The 22739-nt window shown below is 47.2% G+C and overlaps 1 protein-coding gene across 1 annotated transcript in view; it reads left to right on the top strand.

Moving 5' to 3' along the window:
* LOC311017586 (cadherin-4-like) overlaps nucleotides 1-22739 on the top strand; it is a 215115-nt gene that overhangs the window by 99475 nt on the left and 92901 nt on the right. Inside the window, exon 3 of the mRNA XM_084016029.1 lies at nucleotides 738-761. Coding sequence (XP_083872155.1) covers nucleotides 738-761 — 24 coding nt within the window. The remainder of the gene's footprint in view (nucleotides 1-737; nucleotides 762-22739) is intronic.

The following is a 22739-nucleotide window of genomic DNA, read 5'->3' on the forward strand; positions in this document are numbered from 1 at the left end:
GGCACGGGGCCAGTACAGAAAGGCTCTAAAGGGTTCCAACTGCTGAAAGTATAAAGTTATAATAAAAAAAGAGCTTTCCCCTCCCCCCCTTTTTTATTTATTCTTGCATCCCTGCAAGTTTGACAAGTCCTATTAAATAGAAATGAAACCGAGGGAGCGTCCGGCTAAATATTTAATGAGAACAATAAGAGAAATTTACTGTATTTGTCTCCTTCACCAACACGGCTCACTCCCATTGTTATTGTTGTTTTTTGGGGGGGTGTTTTCATAGAAACGGGTGTTGCAGTACATACCCCCCCCCCCCCGACGGGGTCTCTAGTGGGCTCTGACTAAGAACTTTAAATGCTTACTGAAAAGGATTTGATTTGCTCTCGTCTCGCCACACCTCGAAAGCTTTTATTTTTCTCTGAATTTTTTATTTATTTTTTCTTTTCTTATTAGAAAGCTCACTCAAGGTAAATTGTGTGGGAGATCAAGGATCGCTGGTGTCTGGAGACACTTATCGTTGTAGTCGAGGCCTCCTCTTCCACGTGTTGTTTTCCCTCCACCTGCTCCGTCCTTATTTAGTTTAGTGTGTGTGTTTGTGTGTGTGTGTGTGTGTGTGTGTGTGTGCGTAGCCAGGGGCGAATAAGCCCCTCCCCCACACACAGCGAGCCGCCGTCGTGGCTGTCATCTCCTGTATCTTCGTCTCTGCTGCCTGTCAGCTCCTAACACACTCCTCTCTCTCTCCTCCACAGATACCACAGTGTCATCACACACAGGTAAGACAGCGCTCCATCACTCACCTGTGTATGTGTGTGTGTGTGTGTGTGTGTGTGTGTGTGTGTGTGTGTGTGTGTGTGTGTGTGTATGTGTCCATTTATTGTGATTTTCTTTCTTTCTTCTGCAACTGAGATGTAAAAACATTTCACGGTGTCGTTTACGTTGATTTTCAAAAATTTAGTCTTTTTTGTGTTTTCATGCTCCGGAACAATCTGTTTGATTACAAAGTCAATCACTCCCACACCCACCGACACCCAGACGATCCGGCACCGGGGGCCCAGCGGGTCTAAGACGAATCACAGTTCTGTGTTCGGACTCCTCCGCACTCTGTTAATATGAGGCTTGGTGATTGTTTCTGCATCGTGGATCTTCAGGGAGAGACGGAGGATGTAGGGAAACTACCTGTAGGCTGTTTCTGTTAGATGATGGAGGACACACACACACACACACACACTGTCTAAACAGCTCCGGGGGTCTTGTGTTGTGAGTGGCGGCCCCCAGGTGGGTCCCGGCCCTCTATCCTTTCTCACAGTGCAGATGCATTAGTGACGGATGCTCGTGTCACGCTCCTGTGATTGTAAAGCAGACAATCCCCCCCCAACCCCATCCCCCCCGCTGACTCTGATAAAACTTTGTTTGATTCCCCCGCTGCTCTCGCACCAACAGAGCTGTTGTTTTGCAGAACATCGGATCTGGATCTGATAGAATGTGCACAGAAAAAAACCCTCGTTGAAGTTTCAGATGTGTGGAAGTTGCTCTCTGATACTGTACCTCACACACACACACACACACACACACACACACACACACACGGCGTGAGGTGCACGACGCTGTCAGGTGGGCCTATAAAGGTAAGTGATGTGGGTTTGCCGAGTCCTCGCTCTCTGATGGATGTTGGAGGGGAGCGGAGGCCGGCGTGGCGTCCATCACCGCCGCGCTCGCATTCCTTTCTGAACGAGAGGGAGATCAATAAAAGGGAATGAATGGACCGGTTTGTAAGCCGGCGCGTGTCCGTGTCCGGCTCCGACTTTTTCTCTTTGCGTGTGTTTGTATGTCCTTTCTCTTTGTCCCGATCCGTTTAGTAGGAAGCATCAACAGAAAAGAGAATCAGCCTCTGGTATCCATTCAGACGCTGTGAGGTATAGATGGCTGCCACGCTACCATAGCTACTGAAGAGCCACACGGCCTTCAGGGCATAAAGCATGTGTGTTCTCCTACTTTCACATACTAGTGAGTGTGTGTGTGTGTGTGAGTGTGTGTGTGTGTGAGGATGAACGATGGAGAATGCAGGACATTTTAACTCCCCGTAGTCTTCAATATGTTAATATTCAACATGAGAGTTTCCATCTGTTCTCTGAGTGTAAACGCTGAAGTATACGTGTTCCACTGAAGGGCAGCTTCGGATTTATATAACTATATATATATATATATATATATATATATATAAAACTATGATGTGTGTAACCTTTTCTAGTGTTTCCTCACCAATATCACCATTATTACAACTCATTATAATGTGACCTTATTCTTGAGCTCTCTACGTTCTGTACATCTCCGAAAACCTCCCCCCCTTCCCCCCTCCTCCCCCCTCCTCCCCCCTCTTCCCCCCTCCTCCCTCACCGCTGCCAAACCAAGTTTATTTATGGCACCTGCGCTGGAAAAACAGTCTCCAAGAGACATCCCTCTAATTTCATTTTCAAAATGCCAGCAATAAATTTATCAAATGGGCTGAATCGAATCGGAGTCACACGCGGTGCCATCCGTCATGGGGGGCTCCGTCCCTCGGGGGCCCGTGGGCGTCCTGAAGCCAGCCAAAAAACCCTCTGCTGGCAGGAGACGAGTGCTGGGGGGGGGGGGTGTCCTGGTAGAGGAAGTCAGATGGATGTACTGGAGAAATGCACTGAGCCGTGTGTGCATGTCTTTATGTGCTTCGGTGTGTGTGTGTGTGTGTGTGTGTGTGTGTGTGTGTGTGCAGAGGTCAATGCTAATCTGTGAAGACATAGGAGCCTCACGATGGAATCTCACTTAAGCACTTTGGCTGTCAACGTGCCGGCGCACTAATTGATTAATTGCAACACAAGTTAATTGATTGTTTTTGCTCGTTTTTTTCTTCCTTCGTTTAATCCCTCTCAGTTCAAACACCACTTTGAGCTCCCTCCCTCCCCCTCCTCCCCCGCCTCCAGGTTCACACGCTCCGTGCCCTCCCATTCCCCTCCCATCGCTCACCTCCTCATCCTCTGCACCCGACTTTAGCACCTTTGCCTCCCCTCTTTAAACGCCTTTGTGTCCCCCCTCCTCCCCTCCCCCGTTCGTCCTTTTTGTTTCACCTCTCTATCCGTCTGCGTCGCTCCTCTTCTCCTGCTCTCAGCGTTTATCAGTGTGCAGGTTAAGCCAGGTGTGAGCGAGGGTAAAGCAGCTTAGTGCTAACAGGGCTAATGAAGTCAGGCCCCTGTTATTCCTCCGACGGGGATCAGCGGCGCCGCTCTGTGGAGCCTGTCAGCGTTTAATGATTAGATGAAACATTCAGACGCCCGCTCCGAGGAAGACAGACACACCGATACGTGGTAATAAGCAACTGTGGTCTCCCCGAACGCATTTATGCATGGGCACGAACTCACTACGAGAGTCATCCCGCTCTGCAAAGATGTTGATTCCTGATGTGAGCGAGGCGTGGAGGCTGGACAACGACACTACAAAGTGATTGGAAGAAAGAAAAAAAAAAGACAATCCGCCTATTGATTCCCGTCATGTGCAGGAAGGTGGAGGAGGGAAAAAAAAGTATTTACTCGTCGCTTTGATGAGCAGATTGTCAACAACTCTGCACGTCCCATTCAGGATTCACGCTGTGATCTGTGATTTTCTCCTGCTGGAAAAAACCGACACTGATAAAAGATCAATCCAAAGGTCAACGTCTGTAAAACCGCCTTTTTGAAAATTTCAGGTTCATCTGGGATTCTGAACGCTGTTAGATAGAGATATCCTACTGTGTGTGTGTGTGTGTGTGTGTGTGTGTGTGTGTGTGTGTGTGTGTGTGTGTGTGTGTGTGTGTGTGTGTGTGTGTGTGTCGGCCGGCTGCCTGTCTGTCTGAGTGAGGAGGCCTGCGAGGCCGCGGCTTCTTTACGCCCCTTAGCCATGCATGCTAATGTACCCGTCAGCTGGTGTCTCCACCAGGAAAACCGCATTTCCACGTCCTCGCCCTCATTACGCATCCTGTTGGAGATCTTCCTCCCATCGCCGTGGAGACGTTCTGTCCTCACACCAGTCACTACTCTCCCTCGAGTGTGTCTCTCCAGTCGAGGACTCTTAAGACACAACGAATGAGCGTGTGATCGGACGTCTCTCCTCTGAAGTACTCGGGGAAAGTAGTTTGAGCTCTCAAGATCGAATGTGTTCAGGGATAATAAAAAAATGGGGCGACTGGCTCCGTCGGGCGAAAACGGCAAGCCCAATGGGAGTCGCCATCGGTGTGTGCGTGTGTGTGTGTGTGTCATCGCTTCAGACAAACGTTACATAAGTGCGTTCACCGTTCCTCCGTGTTATCGCACGCCCGGAGCTGCTGAGGATTTTTTTTTTTTTTTTTTAAAGCCTATTAATAATTTACCTTCAGCAGTTCTGCCCTCCTCGTGTGAGGGTTTGGTAACTCACCAATTAGCCGAGGGCTACTGTTCTGCAGCAGACGGTCCACATCCAAATAAGAATTAAGCATATCTTTAACCTAAATACAGAAAAGTCTGCAGGAACTAGGCTGCTGGTTTTAAATAAGGGGGAGCACAATTAGAAATGCCCACAGCTTAATTTGCTAAAAGAAATCAGTAACTAATAATCACGATGCGGTAATCCTCGTGTGATCGTCTCGACTACTGACTCCGAGTGTGATGAGTTTGTTCAGAGACATCCAGTCGGCGAGCAGCGACCGTTAATAATGATGAGACCTCATCGTGATAAATATGTATATATATATATATATATATATATATATATATATATATTTACACTTTGCCCTATATATAGGTATAACATTTAGTCCTTGAGTATTGAAAGATCGAAATAAAGAAATATAGATGGACATTTATAGGTGCAAATAGTGGTATAGTCATAAGTAATAATGTTCTAAATCGTTATTATTTCTTTATTTGTCAGAAATAGTCACCATGCATATAGGCGAACACTTTGTGTAAATATGCCAGATTTAGCGAAAAGCTCATGTCCATCCGCAGTCCTCAAACATAGAACCACATGAAACAGAAGATACTAGACATCACATACAAACAGGCTTCTACATGCAATCATTGGGTTGCCACTGCGGATTGGTTACATTTGGAATGCTAACATGCTAAACCGAGTTGGTGAATCTGTTAACGTTACACCTGCTGATCATCAGTAAGTCAGCGTCCTTGTTAGCATGCTGATTTCAGCCAGAATCACCCACCTGTGTGCTGCTGTTCAGCCTCAGAGCCGCTAGCTGACATCTTGTTGTTCACCCCCCACCTGTCATCCCCGGAGTCCTCCTCAGCATAACAGCACTATATTAAAGTGGAGCTGAAACAGCATGGCAAGCGGATCCGGCTTCCGTCCCGTGATGGATTTGAGTGAAACAGGATGGACGGGACTATTTGATTGATCGTGGAAAAGATCAGCTCGCGACCTTCTCTGGCTCTGTGCAGAGCCTGAAAACTTTCAGATGGATTGATTGATTGATGGATGTCATGATGATATTGGAAGAAATTGTTTGGCGCTAGCTGATGCAAGCGCCAGTCATATTCTGTTTTCCAGGAAGAAAAAGATATTTGATTTCAGAAATGGTTGCTTCTGCATATTTTATTAAATAGATGCACAATATGAGTTTTTTTTTTATTTTCTGCTCAACTTCAAACACAAGCTCTGAATTTGAATGACAATCCCTCCATCGTGAATCGTCTCGTATCTTAATCAACACCAACCTAGTTCAAATTTTCAGAATTATGCTTCGCTGTCCAAGGCTGCCCACACAAGATAACACCGCCATTTAAAACTAATTGAATGTACAACTAGCATCAACTCACTCCCACGTTTTTTCTTGGATGCAATTAAACTGCCCGAAGCCCTGTGAGTAGGTGGGGGGGGGGGGGGCTTCCTGTGTAGCAGAGTGCATGTTCACCCATACTCATCCAGTCATTACTGTTGCTGGTAGGTTCGTCTTCTTCTTCGTCCCGCTCACGCCGCCCTGCTTCCCCGCCACGGGATTACTTTGACCTTAATAAATAATGATATAACGATGGGGAAGGGCTGTCGATTATTGCTCACAAGAGGCCGATAATGTGTTTTCTTTGCCGGCCTCGACCCCCTGAAACATGTCCAGTTGAGTAAGCCGGTGATGAAGATGAAACCACACACACAGAGAGCGAGAGAGAGACTCAGCAGACCCACATCAGCAAAGTCAGAGAGCAAAATAATGTAGACGGAAGTAAATGTGATCACTGCTCTTCCTTCTAGAATCCTGTTCTTAGGCCTCAACTGCCAATTAGATTTGAGGGCAGCTTGTTCCCTTGACGGGTGAACTTAATGTGATATTCGGTGGTCTTGCCCAGCAGGGTTCCCCCTGCACTGATTGCACCGGTGGATGGAGATTTCAGGCCATCCATACCCGCTAAGTGTCATTGACTGATGTTAGAGATAGACGGGGCAGCTTATCATAACCGTCTGGTAGAGCTCTATTCAAAAGGTGCACCCCCCTCCCCATCCCATATCTGATGGCGTGCGGTAGGTATTGTGGTAGATTAAGAGCCCTCCGGCGGCACTTGTTTTCCCGCACGCCGTCACCCGGGAACAGAGCCGGCGGTAATCCCACGGTGCAAATAAGTCTTTGTCATAATTCAACAACATGTTATTGTCACGGGAGACTACCTGCGCCGAGTCACTTAGATGATTCATACGTCTTTGTCTGTTTACTGACAAGACGGCACAGTCGGGGCCCCCGAAGCCCTGCGGTGGCATATTGCACCCAGCAGGGTGGCTCCTACGTGGGCCCCGCTCGGCGGAGGAATTTGGCCGACGTGGATTAGCTCAGCGGGGTAAAACAGAGGGACACCAACAGCGAGGGAGTGACAGACAGCGGACGACTCAGTGAGGACATCAATCTGTGCTACGTCGACGTCTGAGGAACCGGAGAATCGCTGGTACACGGATGCACAACACACACCAGTCAAAAGTAGGCTTGGCCCAGTTTAAACATTTGAAAACCGGTTTGATATTTAGCCAAACACAGGAATGGACCAGTATACTGACTTGCCACAGCAGCCCCTTCCGAATGAAACATTCAGCCCTTTTTACACGAAGATTGCACCATAATCATGGAAAGGAGAGTCAAAAATATGATGCAATGGTTGGATTTAGTGCCGTGATGTTGTCGGCACAGTTGCTGATAGTTTTTAATTTTCCGGAACATGTCACAAGGACAAATGCCTGTTCAACCTGTTTGCATAAATTAAACCGGTTTAGCCCCGTACACCGAACCGGAGCGGTGAAAACGAAAATCGGCCCAACTCTAGTGAAAACGCTCTTCAGCCACATTGATCAGCAACAACGAGACACATTATATCATTATCCTTCGAGGTACTTTAACTCTTTTTCACGCATCTGAGTTTCTCCCGTTTTAACTACATTGACGCGTTCTTCTCAGCGAGGATATGTGCATATTTATTGCGATGCTCATAATGAGATAAACACATCTCTTGACTCCACAGTCACGCTAATTAAGCAGGCTTTTTTTTTTGCTCTCAAACCCTCGTCCGCCGCTCAGAAAGCGTGTCACCACAGTAACGGCAGATGGGTGTTTTCGTGCCAAAAATTAATAAGTAAGCTGAATAGTTGAAAAAGAGCCCACAAACAGGCAAAATGAATGCAGAGCCAGTTGCCTCCCTGACAGACTGCTGAGGCAACATGTCTTTTATTCTTCCCTCAAGCTGGTTCATTTCTTGTCCGAGCGATGGATCCCACCCAAGTGTTTATTACCAAAAACTTCAGATGCAAAGTTTTCTGACACCAAAGAGGGCCAAGAAAATGGAATCGGCGGGGGTCTGGACGATTTGGCATCGCTCACACCAGCGCAGAGGGAAGAGATTCTCAAATGTCGAAGTCGTGTCTTACGTCAGCTCTCCTCCAGCATTGTTTCACACTTTCCTCTCACAGATATTCTGATTCTACCCGCTAACGGCGTTTTCTGTCAAGCTGTGTTTTAACGGACGCATGTCGAGCTGAATCATCACCTCGCTGCCGTCTTCCCCTCGGGGCTCATGTAATAAGATTATGTCCTATTAGAGAGCAAGATGAGAGGTGTATTTTGCTGCATCGGGGGTATTTAGGCGCCACATGCCCTTTCTTGCTGCGTCGCAGAATTCCCAGGGTTCCCTTTTCTGCTCTGAAACCAAACAGAGAAAAGGCTCCCGAGGCGTTCGTTGGGGCAACAGAAGGCAAACCGCAGTGAATAAACAGATATCCCGTCACCAAGAAGAAGGAAGCAGGAATCTGTTGCCCTGCAGGGAAACAATGACAGTGAAGGGTTAAAGATTTTAGAAAGATGAATTCATGCCATTATAATGTGTTAACAAAGGATGATCGTCGGGTCACTTTGCGAATGTTGCCACGCACCCCTGATTGGATCAGGAATCACTTGTCGGCAAATGATAAAACATATTTGTAAAAAAAAATGATTGTTGTACTGTAGAAGCTCAGATCCTAAAAACAACAAAAAATACTAGTAAATTTATTCATTTGCCGTTACCCATGCATGTCATGTGGTTCCAGGAACTAAAGCTCTTTGGTCCCCGTCCCCGTCGTGCTCACAGGGCCGGTCCTCTTAAGCTTATAAGGTTGTTTGTTATTTTTGTGCCACTTTAAGTAACCGTTTTACACTCAGCAGGAATAAGGATAACAAATTACTGCAAAGCTACACGCGAGTTTCCAGTCAGCCCGTTTTTCCCCCCGGAGAGCCACGGCACCTAGGAAAGCCAAGATAGGCCCAGATGGATTATTCTAGGCTAATTCTGAGCACAAATCAGCTCGGAGCCATCAATAATTCATATGAAAGTCTTTTTGAAAAGTAAACACTGCTTAGCCCATTAAGAACCCCAGATTGGCAAAGTGCCATAATGGCAGGAACACTGTACACAACTTAACAGCACATACGCCGGGGTCTGTAGCACGCCGCTCTGCTGTACATATGGAAATCCAGAGCTCATTAAGAAGGAGTCTCTTTGCAGAGCCACAAGCAGGACTACCTGCTGCAGCGTTAGCATGGCAGCGATGCTGAAGATGACAGTAGAGGGAGGCAATTAGAGTGACAGCTGGCGTTGTGGATGCGTTGGGAGTTTTTGCTGGATTGATCTTCTCCGTCGGCTTTATTTCTGCACACTTCAGACACGCGGGAGCCTCGCGGCCCTGCTCCCGCGGTTAATGTTCGTAGCTTAAACGCTAAAAGAAAGATCACGCTCCCACCGCAACGCTCACTTTTACTCCTCGTTTTTTTCCTTTTTTGCGATATAATTTGCTCGCTGACTTTTCCTCCCGTTTACCTTCGTTTTTTTCTCAGTACTTTCATGTACTTTTTCACCAAGGTCTGTTTGTGATGTTGAGGCCGTTTGTGCTGCTTTTAGCGTCCTCGCCGCCGTAATTCCCACGTGAGCAGCAGAAGACAGGGAGTGGTCTCTGTCTGTCTCATGCTCATTAGACAAAGAGGAGGCGCATGCGCTGCTGTTTCGCCGATAGTACGACAGTGTGTTTGTGTCTGTCTGTGTTGTTTCTCTCCCTCTCTCTCATCTCACAAAGCTCTGGAGATGCTCTACTCAGTACAAACAGCATCTGTCCGGGAGAATAATAACATCTATAATCGTTCCCCCGAGAGACAACAGCGGGAAAACAGAAGTTTTTTTCTCCTTTTTTTACTTTTAAAAACTCCAAAATTCCCGATGTATGATTCATAGACTCGATTTTTAAAAGTATCAGCCTCCGAGTTGTCAGTGATAGCGATAATTTAACATTAGCACTCGTATGATACTCTCTCCATATTTTATTCTTCCTCCTCCCTACATCTTTTGAAGCGGAGCTTATCAGTCGACCAGATGGGATTTCATGTGGATTCCAACCCGGGAACTGCCATATTAGATAAAAGCACAAAACAGGGAATGATGCAGTGTGTGGTTTTTCTTTCTCAGCTTCAGAATACTCTTTCCTTTCCTTTAACCCCTCCTTGGATGTGAGAAATAGTTCCCTGAACACTAACAGGTAGCAATCAAACAGCCAGTTCCTGGAGGGAACGGCTCGTCTTCCCAACATCACATGTTGAGGGTAAAGTGTATTCACACTGGATCGGCTTTGTGGCAGGTTTTCAGGCGTATGGATTTATGTCTGAATGTGGAGAGGAGGAAGACAGAAGGCATTGGCGAGGTTCCCAGATGGATTACATGCTTACTTTGTACATCTGTGGAGCTGTGTGTGTGTGTGTGTGTGTGTGTGCGTACAGGTGAGCGTGCGCATACTTTGTCTTTGAGCGAAACACGGATGTGCTCACTCCAGCTTATGCGAGTTATCACTCTTGTTGCAGCTCCCTCCATTAGCAGGGGAAGGCATTCCTGTGCTGCGCTCCCAGCCAGAGGAGACCAATTAAAGCATCAGGCGGCGTCGGGGGAGCCGGGCTGCTCTCGGAGCCCGCGGAGCTGCAGAACAGAGGCTTTAGCCCGGCTCCATCCTCCTCCGTCAGCTCTGCTGTACCTGCACCAGACAGCGTGGGGCTTTCTGGGACTATTACACATATAAGTGATACCGGGGTGGAGCGGTAGGACGATATAGGAGTTTATCCAGGGTCGCAGAGCCTTATATAAAACATATATTTATCCTTTGACCTTATGATTTATAATCATCCTATTTAACATCGTGTCGTATCTCTGACACAATACAGATATTTCTTTCTTTACTAACTGTGACACAAGGATGTTTTAAGCCTATTTTGATGATAATCGGGATAATATAATGTATCTTTGGCCGTGATTCCTCTCTTCTATTCGTACAAATGTGCTTCATAAATATGTATTATCATTATAATTGTTATGATCGTTGTTTCTCAAGGTCACAAGTAGCATACACTAGCGGAAGGTCAGGTCAGTCTATTACAGCGCGTACACAACTTGTCGCCCCCGTTTACTCTTAAAGGCTTAGAGCCGGCCTGTGGGAGGTTGTCGACGTTTCCCACAGGCTTTATGGGTAATTCATACCTGCTCTCACCTTTATTCAAATGTATTTCAGTTCCTACACATGCATTGAATTCATTCTATGAATCACACGCTTTAATCCAACAGATAATTCAGATCCAACTCGTTCTCGGTGTTCATAAGAGTTTAATTATTACTTTGGTATCTCCAAATCCTCCCTTTTTTTGTTTGACCTTATATCATTAGGCCGACAAAAAGCTTCAATGATTCAAAAAGAAAAAGTTTTCTTGAATACTTTTAAAACAATCCCATCATCCCCGGTAGGAATGCAGAGAGCGGTAGCCGACTAGCCGGCCCCGGTTTCAGGCCTTCCCACTGGGTGTTATTATTGTGTGCTTTTCCTGCAGCCTTCCACACTAATGCTCCTCTCGTTACTGATGCCCGACCACGCTCCGGGGCTTTGTTATAGCACGGAGGGCAGATATGTCATACCCTGTTACAAAATAAGGCACCAAATATGAACTATCCCCCATCCGCCCCCCCCTCCTGCCCCCCGGGGATCAGTGCGGCGGTAATAGAGCCTGCTCCACAGTGTCTACTCAGTAGGTAATAACTGGCCGCTCCGGCTCAGATAAAGAGCTCCATTCATTAAAGTGGCCCTCTCTCTTTCTGCACACAAGTGACACCTTTCCCCCGGGAGAACGGCGGTGACTACGGGGATGAAGCTACGGGCACAGCCTTCGTCGCCGCTCCTGATTGCTTCCCTCGCAGCGACGTGCCGGAGCCTCACCTCGACTCACCGGCTCCCCGGAGCCACGTTCTGCTCATCTGCTCTTCTTTCAGTGGGAATCCCTCATCTTTCTCATTTATTTCCCTCTGACTTTCCTCTTGATACACTAACTCATTGCCTTTATTATATATTTGGGTTCCTTCTGTGTGGAGTTTTCTCTCCGGGTTCTCCGGCTTTCCTCCCACAGTCCAAAGACATGCAGGATGGGGATAGGTTCATTGATGACTCTAAATTGCCCATAGGTGTGAATGTGAGCGTGAATGGTAGACTGGTTACCTGTCCAGGGTGAACCCCGCCTTCGCCCAATGACAGCTGGGATCGGCTCTAGCCCCCCTGCAACCCTGAATACAGGATAAGCGGTAGACGATGGATGGATGGATGGACCTGCACATCTCCATCTCCTGCCCTGAACCACACCCCACTCCTTTCCCCGCCGTCTCCCCATCACTCGCTCTAACCTCCTCATCCTCATCCCTGTCATCACCTTGGATCGTTTTGTCCATCCTTCGCCATCCGTGCCTCTCCTGTCCGAAGCTGGCGATGCGTGTCGCGGTCAGCGGTACTCGTGGGTAACGTGTAGATCATTCATCCTCACACAGGTGTGGAATAGAGGCAGGAGGAAGGGGGGATCTCTGGAGGTATGGGAATCAATTTCATTGGAGCAAGGAAGCCGAACCTTTCTCTCTCGTTCCCCCCCCCCTCCCACCTATCTCATCCGTCTGCTCACAAGCCTTTTTCCACCGTTACACCAGCCGGGTAAATCCCGACACAAAGTATAACACCGAAGCCATTATTTAAGTCGACCCCTTTCTCTCGGCCCACAAGCTATAATCATGTGTTCAGAACTGCAGAATAAAAGGAAACCGCACTCTCTCTTTTTCCCTCCCTGCACTATATCTCCGTGAGCTCAGCAGTGCATCAGAGCAAACAAAGAAAGGCTGAGAGAGCGAGGAAAAAAACCCCACATCCCCCAACAGAGACTGCCCCTCTAGTGCTGCCGAGGCCGGTCCGTGGCGATAGGCCCGCTCCACTCGTTTACTGGAGAGCCAGTCACCTGTGAAAGGGAGCTTTGGTTAGAAACATGCATGCTGCTCGGTTGCCTCCGAGCGACGGCCGTGCATGCTAATGTCTCTAATGGCTTGACCGTCCAGCACCAGGTTCCACTTCATAAAGTGAAATGAATGACTATTGGCTGACTAACACACACCATTTGACCCGGCGCACCGCAGGAAACGATGATGTGCGAGACAAGAGAGATTGCTCATCAATCACGACCCACGGATGGTCGGACGCTCTCGCCTTGTAGTCGTAATGTTCCGTGAATTGATTATGGAATGATGAGGTGGAGTGAAATGCTGCGTCTCGTGCATTTCTAGCAGACTTTCACTTTGTGGGGGTGTGTGTGTGTGTGTGTGTGTGTGTGTGTGTGTGTGTGTGTATGTATGTGTGTGTGTGTGTGTGTGGGTGTGGGTGTGTGTGTGTGTGGAATTCATGATGGCCATAAAAAGGTTTGCACAGATGTTAATGCTTCTACGGCATCCCGTCGTCTCTGTGCGTTATGTCTCATTCTGAAAAAGGAGACAGTGATGAAGTGAGATGAAGAAACGCGTGTGAGAGGATTTTAAAAAAAAGGAGACGGAGAGCAAAGATAAAGTGAGTGAGAGACAGAGAGAGAGAGCCGAGGGAGGTTCTGCCGAGCGGGTTTTTCCACTCGGCTGGTACAGAAATGATGCATAACTCCACAGCATGCCCTTTAATTGGTGCTATTAATATCAGTTAAAGTTTTAATACCTATTTATTAAAACTTCACTTTTTTTCTCCCCCTTTCGGAGACCTAATGCGAACAGCGTTATGGATCTCGAGGGCTGTGCTCTATAAAAAGGCTCAGACATAAATTCTTAATGCTCCGCCACTTCATCTGCGAGATCTCACTCCTACAAGATTTGCTAAAGAGGAAATAGCCCAGAGGTTCTAATATTAGGATGGAGTTTCAACATGAAATGCTCGACATGAGAGTTCCGTATTTCTTCGATAATTCGGGTGAAGTTGTTCGCGTCGCCTCGGCGTCGTTTAGAGCGGAGCTTGGCTTAAACGTCGTTAGCTGGCGGAGCCCGACAGGAGCCTCGTACCCCAAATTGGCCGAGTGTGAAATGTAAACAGTGTGGAGAAGGACAGAGAGGGATCCTCGTGTACACAGCAGCCTAATTTCTCCGTTTGCATCATTAAAGTCCTCTCCCCTCTGTCAGATAATGTGTGAAGTTGAAAAGCCGGAGTACTTATCTGCCGGGAAAAACATGAAACCCAGAAACATTTTCAGTTTGTTATTAGACTTAATTATGGTTCAAAGATTAGAAACTTTCTGCTCTGACACTGACTTTATCTGTAGTTGGAAGTTTTACAACAAGTTTAAGTACAGTTCAGCAGGCAGGAGAAGCGCCGGCGATCCGAAATGCCTTCAGGGGTATAAAAGGAAGAGATCCAGGATCAGCAGAGGAAGCCATTTGTATGCCATTAGCATGAGGAGGGGAGACGGAGTAATATATGTTTTTTATATATAGAGAAAATACCTCCTTAAGGTCGTTAAGGTCCTTAGGGTGATGATGTTGATGGTTATTGTTGGTTTTATTTCCATGAGGCCAAATTGTCACCTTATAGGTGTTTTATTGATCGGGGGGGTGGTTGGGCTAAGATGCTAGTGGTTTCTTTTACTTGTTGTCATAGCAACGGTTAACATCCTGGTATCAGCGTAACCAAGCAACTTGTTTATTTTGGCTATACATATCTTTTCAAGTGGCGAGTTTTCCAACAATGCAACGACTGATGCAAGCGGATCACACCATCACACACACACACACACACACACACACACACACACACACTGAAGGATTTCATTGACTCGCATCTTACATCTTACACATAGTTTTTTTCTCGTATCCTCGGCCAACCCCCTCCAGTATTAATTTTCAGCCCTTTCCTCCAGCGGTCCCTTGCACCCCCGTCCAGCTCCACCTCCCCGTTTCAGCGTATGGAATGAAGCTTGTATAATTAAATATTAACAGGCTGCTGATGAGGGCATTGAGAGTGAGGGTGGGTGAAGAGGAGCGCACCGAAGCCAATCCTCTGCCCTACTTCTTACTGGTAATGTCCACTGGGAATTATTCATGTATCGGCTAACCTGCACTGGCACCTAAGAAGGCACAGTGGTAGAGCGGGCCTGTGCCGGAGTGGCAGCGAGGGAGAGAGAGAGAGCCGGGGTCAATCAATATTAATAGAACCCTATTGGGGGAATAGAATTCCAGGGTGGAGGGAAGCTTTCATTATTAATTAGCCTGTCAGATGCTTTTCTTATCTGTTTAGATGGGAGTTTTAAAAAAGGGGGGGGAAGTGGCTGCCGTATAAAGTTTTAGCTATGGTGTCAAATTAAAATAATTGTCAACCTGCCGGTGTCGCCGTGGCAACGAGAGTGCTGGATTCACCATTATCAGAAGTGAGGTGCCAATTAGCTCACAACAAGTCCTAATTGTTCATCCTTTTTTCCCCAACGTGCTTGTCCTAACGTTTACCCAGAATCCACCGCTTTGGCAGTCGTGAAGAAAAAAAAGGGACTTTTTAAGAAGAAGCACTGATTTTAATCCGCCAGCCTATCATCATATTTGTCTTCAGCCCCTCGACTCGCAGCTTAATAGCGGGGAGGAAAAGCGGTGCAAACCTTCCTCGGGGGGACGATGCATGTTCCAGTTCTGTGTTTGTCGAGGCATTAACATACACAAGTCCTCATAATCTCCACAATTAGGGCTTGATTTAACCGGGGGTTTTCTGCAGTGTATGAGCGGCGCCGAGTGGATCGGCGTAATGCGCTCCGCGGTCTGTTAGTTTCACTGTTCAGCGCCGGAACGCGTATCAAAAGATTAGATATTCCCCTCGTTATCATACGAAGCTTGAGGAGAGAGATTTCTAGACTTGGAGGCGGCTGCTGTCGGGTTTGTGGCGCTCACGCTCCGGTACTCATCCTGGTCCAGACTATTAGAGACCTGCTCACGCCTCATGTGGCGAGCAGAGTCTTCTGTTTGATGCTCCCCGCCGCTGCCCCCTTAATTTGTCTCCGTGAGACAGCCGTGTTCGCCGCCGCCGTCACACAGCTCGAGGAGGCCGCCGAGCAATTAAGGCTCTCTGCCGCCCTTTTAAACGCAGCTCCCCCGGCAACAAAAACAGAGGAAAACACTTCACTTCCAGTCGCTCCTGGAATTCAAAGGGATGAACACCCGCTAACCTCCCCCACTGTCGTCCATTCACGCTCGGTTGAATCTGCAGGATCCAGCGTGGGGAGAGTAGGAGGCGGCTAGCTGCTCTCTGTGTGTGTGGTTGTGTGATCTCGTGTTTTAGAAGTGACCGACCGGTGAGGCCAGCGGTCCAGCTGTGTTTGCTCCACACACACGTTAACATCTACGGCACGACAAAGCTGGATTTTGAAGTTTTCACACTGAACCCTGGTTGCGTGGGCGATTGTTGCTAACCGCTAATGTAACAAGACTAAACAGAGATCAATCTCTCATAAGTGTTTTTTTTTCACCATTTCTCACCTGCGGTCCCTTGCTGATAACCATTATCCATGCACACACACACACACACACACACACACACACACCTCCATAGGTTTTTATGTCACCCTGTGTTCTGTGTTCAAACTCAACCTCTAAACTGGAAAACTTTAAAAAAAACAGCTGATGCCGGTCCTCCGCGTGGCGCCACAGATTTTGTCCCCCTTTGGAGTTTTAAAATTCCAAATATGTTGATTATTTGTTTGTTTTTATTATTTCTTAAATGCCTCCCAGCAGCTCGCAGGACTGTATTAGTTATTTCCAGTAAGTTTAGCCAGAGAGAGGAATTAGCAGTGAAAGAGAAGAGTAGATGATTTCCCCCGCCGCTACTCCGGCTTTAAAGAGTAAACATAATAATGGTGCTCAACTATCGGTGTCTAGGGGGGGTTTGGGGTGGGGGGGGGGATCACAGTCCCACTCAAAGCAGCTCCGAGGATCTGCTTTGTTAACCCACTCCAGGCGAGGCTGAAATGAAGGGTAAAAGTCTCCCATCACCACTAATGACACCATTACCACGACGACAACAACGACATGAATCATCAGCATCATCACTATTAGCTTTGCCATTTCCAGAGCACACTGAGTGACCAAACGATGATAACAAAATTATAATAACAAAAATACAACAAATGGCCACGGCAACTTTGCCAAAATAGTAATCATTACCATAAAACACAAAAAAGGCGGTTCGAGGACTATTAGGTCAAGATAATTATTTTAAAAAATGGATTTTCAAATTCTGACGGAGCCTGAACTCGTTAGGAGCTCCAAACCCCGAACCTCGCTGATGGTGCTGATGGTGCTGATGGTGCTGATGCAGCTGCTTCAGCAGGGTTTTGTGTGGGTTCGGTAGCAACGTGGCTCGTTTTGGCGTTTGTTGATAATGCGATTCTGCTAACGATGGCAGTAATTACAGTGAGAGAGGGAGGACTGGCCTGTTTGTTGCTGAGCTTGTAAAAGTGTGGCTGAACATCCACCTGCCATCTCCAGAGATGCTCATTAAAGAGAGAGATGCCCAAACCCACAACTTCTCAGCTCACAGACACACACACACACACACACACACACACACACACACACACACACACTTGCTAATCAAAATGTTCTTTTCTTTTTTAGCTTTAAGATTGTAACAGTCGTTTCTCTGTATTTGCTCCCCCAGCTGCAGAGAGAGTAGACGGTGTGAAATCACCATCTCTCCACCTTAAGAGAGTCCTGACTCACCTTACATTTACATTTCGGGCGTTTAGCAGATGCTTTGGTCTAAAGCGACTTACAATAAGTACATTTTTCGAAACAAAGAAACTACAACATATCATTGCCGATAAAGTAAGAGCTAAAAAATAGAAACAAGTGTTCGGTCCTCGTCTGAGTAAAGTAGCAGCTGTTCAGCAAGGATACCTTAAGTACAACAGTGCTATGGTCAAAGTGCTATAGGTAAGAACATGGAAGTGCTTTTTTTTATCGTTAGCGTCATTAAGAAACTTCCCCTTAATGTGTACTGATGAAACCAGCGATGAAACGGCTCGTGTCGATTGATTTCGGCAGATAAAAGCTGGCGTAAAGAGCGAACGTATTCGCCAACGGCCCCCGATGAGGATCGCACCTCCGGTCCCGATGTTAGCATTGCTTAATTGCGATGTTTAATTTGCGCAACATGCTTGTAAATACCTATCAGGAGTCACTTGTGTATGAAGTTAACGTGTGATACGTGGAGGTAAAAGCTCGTTCCCGTCTCCTGAGCGTGAGAACAGAGAGAGGATTTTTTTTTTAAACCATTTTCACCTAATTGGCCTTCTGACTTGCCGCCAGCCTCTCGTTGAGCCCTTTTCCTCCCGGTTAAATAAAGAGCCGAGTCTGTCACCTCCCGTCTTTTACTGTCACTCTCCTTTAACTCCCCCTTATCTCTGTCTATAAAGCCCCTCCCCCCTCCTCCCTGAATCATTTGCTTCCCTACTTGAAGCCAGGAAATGAAAGGTCGGCTGCTGTGATTGTTAGCGGCTCGGTGCTGCTCCAGGCCCGTCAGCCGACCCCTTAAAGGTGCGACAGGAAGTACCCGAGACGCCGATGACGGGGCCGAGGATGACATTTGTCTCTCGCTTAAAAAGTTAAACGCTGTAATTTTCCCCACATTTTTACCGTTTCCTGCGTCTCCGCCTTGTCTCTTGATAGCACATCTTCAAACAATCCAACACTTTCTAAAAGTACGTACGTGACTGAGTTGGCATTTCAAACGGTTTCCAGCGTTCCGCTCCTCAAAGGAAAGTACCGAGGGATCCGTGCTACAAACCATCCTCACCACTGATTTCCCTTCACATGGGGCTACAGATTGATCCCAGTCACTTTATGATCAAGAACGCTTCAAAAGTGAGAATAACACACAAAAACAGAGGGAGCGATGAGTCACAGGTGGCAAACGGAGGTTAAGAATGGAAGGAATAAGATAATAGTCTGCATACAAAGCTTTGGAATTCAAAGGTATGTACGCCTTTTATCCAGCCGTGTGTGTGTGTGTGTGTGCGTGTGTGTGTGTGCGTGTGTGTGTCTGTGTGTGTGTGTGTGTGTGTGTGTGCATGTGTGTGTGTGTGCATGTGTGTGTGTGTATTAGCTATTAAGGGTAAAGGAAGTACCGTAGATGACCATTTAGTAGCCCGGGCGTTTAATATGCTAAATCGACTTGGAGCCCAGGCGTTTATAAGAACCAGGCGCGTATTTGCAACAGGCTACAATTTATTTTTGCAATGAGCAGCACCAGACCATCATGCAAAGAACAAGGAGCTCACCATAGCACCACTGGAACAAAACTACTTTTTCCCCCCGACGCATCTTTATTGACATCAGACAATAAATACAAAGACAGTTTGTCTGTGTTACCGCGACACAGGGAGCTGATCAGAGCAGTGTTATGAATGATAACGGAAGGGGGGGGGGGCGATCGCGGTAATTTCAACACTGTACTTTAGCGCATTTATCTATATCCCTATATCCCTCAGTCTAGCGCGCCTGTGTTTGTGTGTCTGTGTGTGTGTGTGCGCGCGCCTGCATGCGAGAGAGAGAGAGAGAGCGAGAGGAGGGGCTGACTGACAGAAGAGGTGAGAGCCGGTGAAGTGCTGTTAAAAAAAAACTTTTGTTTTCTGTGCAAGACTATGGTAAACACTTAATCGCCCGGGCGTTTAATTGAACCGGCGTTTATTATGCAAAATGAGGTCGGACCCCCGGCGGCTATTAGAGCACAGGCGCGTATTTGCACGCGGGCGATTATTTGGTCATCTACGGTATTTCTTTTGAAAGAGCAGCAACACAATGCAAATGTCCCGATATGAAACCCTGAACATCACCAAGCGATCTGACGGAGCGTCTTCTTCCCCTCCGGCCACCATCGCTCACTCGGCCGCCCCCCGACAAAGACAGCCTCATCCTATTCCCATCCATCTGGCCCAGACTGGTTCACCCTGAAAAATGCCATCTCTCTAATATTGACTCATTTTAGCATGAAACTTTAATAAGCTGTCAGAGAGGGGAACCCGACCAGACATCGTCCATAAAGGGTATATCCGGTCTCCAATGATCAGCCTCCCTCTCTCTCTTGCATTCCCTCCATGTATGGCTGTGTAATATTTCATTGGCCGTGCGTGAGACTCTTCATCCTGCGTTGCTGCACATTACGATTTCATCCCCTCGGTCGACTTTCTCTCCATTCTATTCTCTTTTCTGCGCCGCTACTTCCCCTCCTCTCGCTTCCCCTTTGTTGTCTCCCGCTGCCGTCTGATTGATGCCTTGCTGCATACTTCATTACTCTGATTTTTTTACCATGTCTCAGGTGGGCTTTGCACTGGGTGTGAAGAAGTAGAAATGTGTCAGTGGTGGTTTTGAAGGGGCACGGTGCCCCTACTGAGCAAATAAAATCACTCAAATTGCCTCCTGTCGGTTGAAGGAGGTTGTCGTTGGAGGCTGGTCGGACCAATTATCCCCCGTAGGCGGCCGTGGCCAAAGGACGGATACTCAGACACGCCGATCCTCCCCGGACACACAAATGATATCCCTGCAGACGGCAGAGGTGATAACAGTATATTTGGGGGATGCTTTAACCCCTCCAGAACATGTTGGAGAGTTTTATATTGGAGCGCTCGGGCAGCGTGATAAAAACGCTCGCTCTCTGCAGACTTGTGCAGTGTAATTACAGAGTTAGTTGAGCTCCACTACTCTCTTATCTCTTCTACTGGGACAAGAGCCCAATGAATGGAGCCCTCTGTTCCCCCATCCTCTCCAGCAAGCACCAAATCACTATCAGTAATAGATTTGCTCTCCGTCTCTCTCCCTCTTTATCTCGTTCTCTCCCTCCCTCTGCTTGGTTTTATCCAGCCCGCTTTCAGTCATGGAGTCTGCAACATTGCTGCGTTCATTTATCTGTTCAAGAAATGACTTTCAGGCTTCCTTTTATGGGAAAAGTTCAGTGTTGACTGTTCTAACAGACGGGAAGTCTGAGTGCAATGATTGGGCTGGGTTATAACGACAGCCGCAGACTTTTTTTCGGGATGTAAATAGAATTTCCTACAAATACAACAAAAACATAACCAACTGTAGCTTTAACAGCGTTCCTCGCCCGCTCTGACAAAAGACTCTAAATAAGCATCATCGCCGAGCTCGCATTGTGTCTTCATTCATACCTGAGCCACGAAAACACACACACGAGAGAAACAAGTCAACAGAATGCCTGAGCACCAAACTCAATAATAAACCTCCCGGCAAACGTATCAATCTGTCAAAGTATGTCTGATTACAATGAATGTGTGTGTGTGTGTGTGTTTGTGCATTCAATAGGAACTAAAACACAAATGGACTGTGAGTGTTTGGTGGAAGTAAAGCCCTCTCTTTCTGCTGCAGCGGAGTCGAAGCGTCGCCATGGAGAGGCGCCACGCTTCCTTTTGGAGCGTCGGCGAGGTTTTCCATCGTTTGAGGGGGAAGTGGAAGTAACACTGGACATGTCTCTCTGACATTCTCCTAACATACCTGAAATATATCTATAATGGACGTCTTCTCGCTACACTGAAAGCGTGAGAGGTTGTAGGTCAACTACAACGCCTGACATTCTCTAAGCCTTAATTAGGGGTCGCGAGGTCGGACAACATCACGTCGACGTGTGGCGTGCTGCGTTTTCCACGGACCCGATAAAACACGCGAGCTCGACAGCTTCTTCCATTCTGCTGCTTATTGACCTCGACGTCAAGGCTATATATTTATATATCTATGTATCATGTGGTGGTGGAGACCGCGGCCATGCTGTTTGCCGTCACCAGATGGACTGAGCGTGATTAGCGAGAGGGTCAGCTGACTCACGAGGCGGTTGGATATGCAGAACCATCTGAGAAGCCGCCGTTGGAAACGGTTTAAACGAAAATACTTGGCAGGTGATTGGATGAACCATCTGTCAATCAAACTGTTGCCGAAGCAGAAAAATCCTTTCCATGCAAAAAAAGAGAGGGAAAAAAAAGCTTTTGCTCTTCTTTGAATGAGGAAATACTATGTAAGTCATATTTCTGCCGCAGCAGCATCGATGCTACCCGGTTGGTGGCCTCTCGGCGTCGAGTTGCTCACCTCTAAGCACCCGTGGGTGCCAGTAGCTCCTCAGAGGACACTGACTGGTGCTACATGAAGCCCGATGAGAGGAGTTTACCGTGTGGTGTGTGATCCCGTTACCCTGAAAACGTTGAGTCAGCGTTGTATTATTCAAGGCTGTTAAACCTGTTAAAGATTTGTGTGCTTGTTTTTTCTATTTCTTTCTAACTTCTTTTTTTCTTTTTCCAAGCAATTAATGTCTGAGTGAACTCGCCGCCTCTGTGGGTTCCTAATAGCTTGTCCTTGACTTCCTGAAAAGATAGATGGAAGAGAGAAAAAATGTGCACTAGCTCTTTTTGGAGAGCAGAAAACTGTTAATTGAAACCAGGGAGGAAAAAAAGAGGTGATGTGTGTACTTGAACGCCACGGTTCTCTCTGGAAGCACCGTCAAACAAATAGTCTGTCGGGTAATAATGTTATAACACAGCTGAACAAAGCGCTCTCTTCAAAGACATGGCAGGGATGGGATGAGGAGGAGAGTTGTGTAGTTAAATTTCACCTCTTCCTCCAGACTTGACAGTTTTTTCTCACCAACAATGCCTCGGCACAGATAAAGAAAATCCTGTTGGAAGGTGCGGCGGCGCTCCATCTGCCTCCCGTCCGACTATCTGCTGAGCGGCGAGTCTGAACCGCTGCAGGAAGGGAAGTGTGCTTGCCGAGGCGTTATTTGAATTGCAGGAATTTAAATAGATCATGCTTATGCTTTCAGCAGTTTTTAATAGAAGAGGTTCTGGCCCAGGAATATATTTAAAGATTTATTCTGAAAGGCATCATTTAAATGTAATACAATAA

This window comes from Eutrigla gurnardus, assembly GCF_963514095.1.
Source record: "Eutrigla gurnardus genome assembly, chromosome: 8".
Lineage (NCBI taxonomy): Eukaryota > Metazoa > Chordata > Actinopteri > Perciformes > Triglidae > Eutrigla > Eutrigla gurnardus.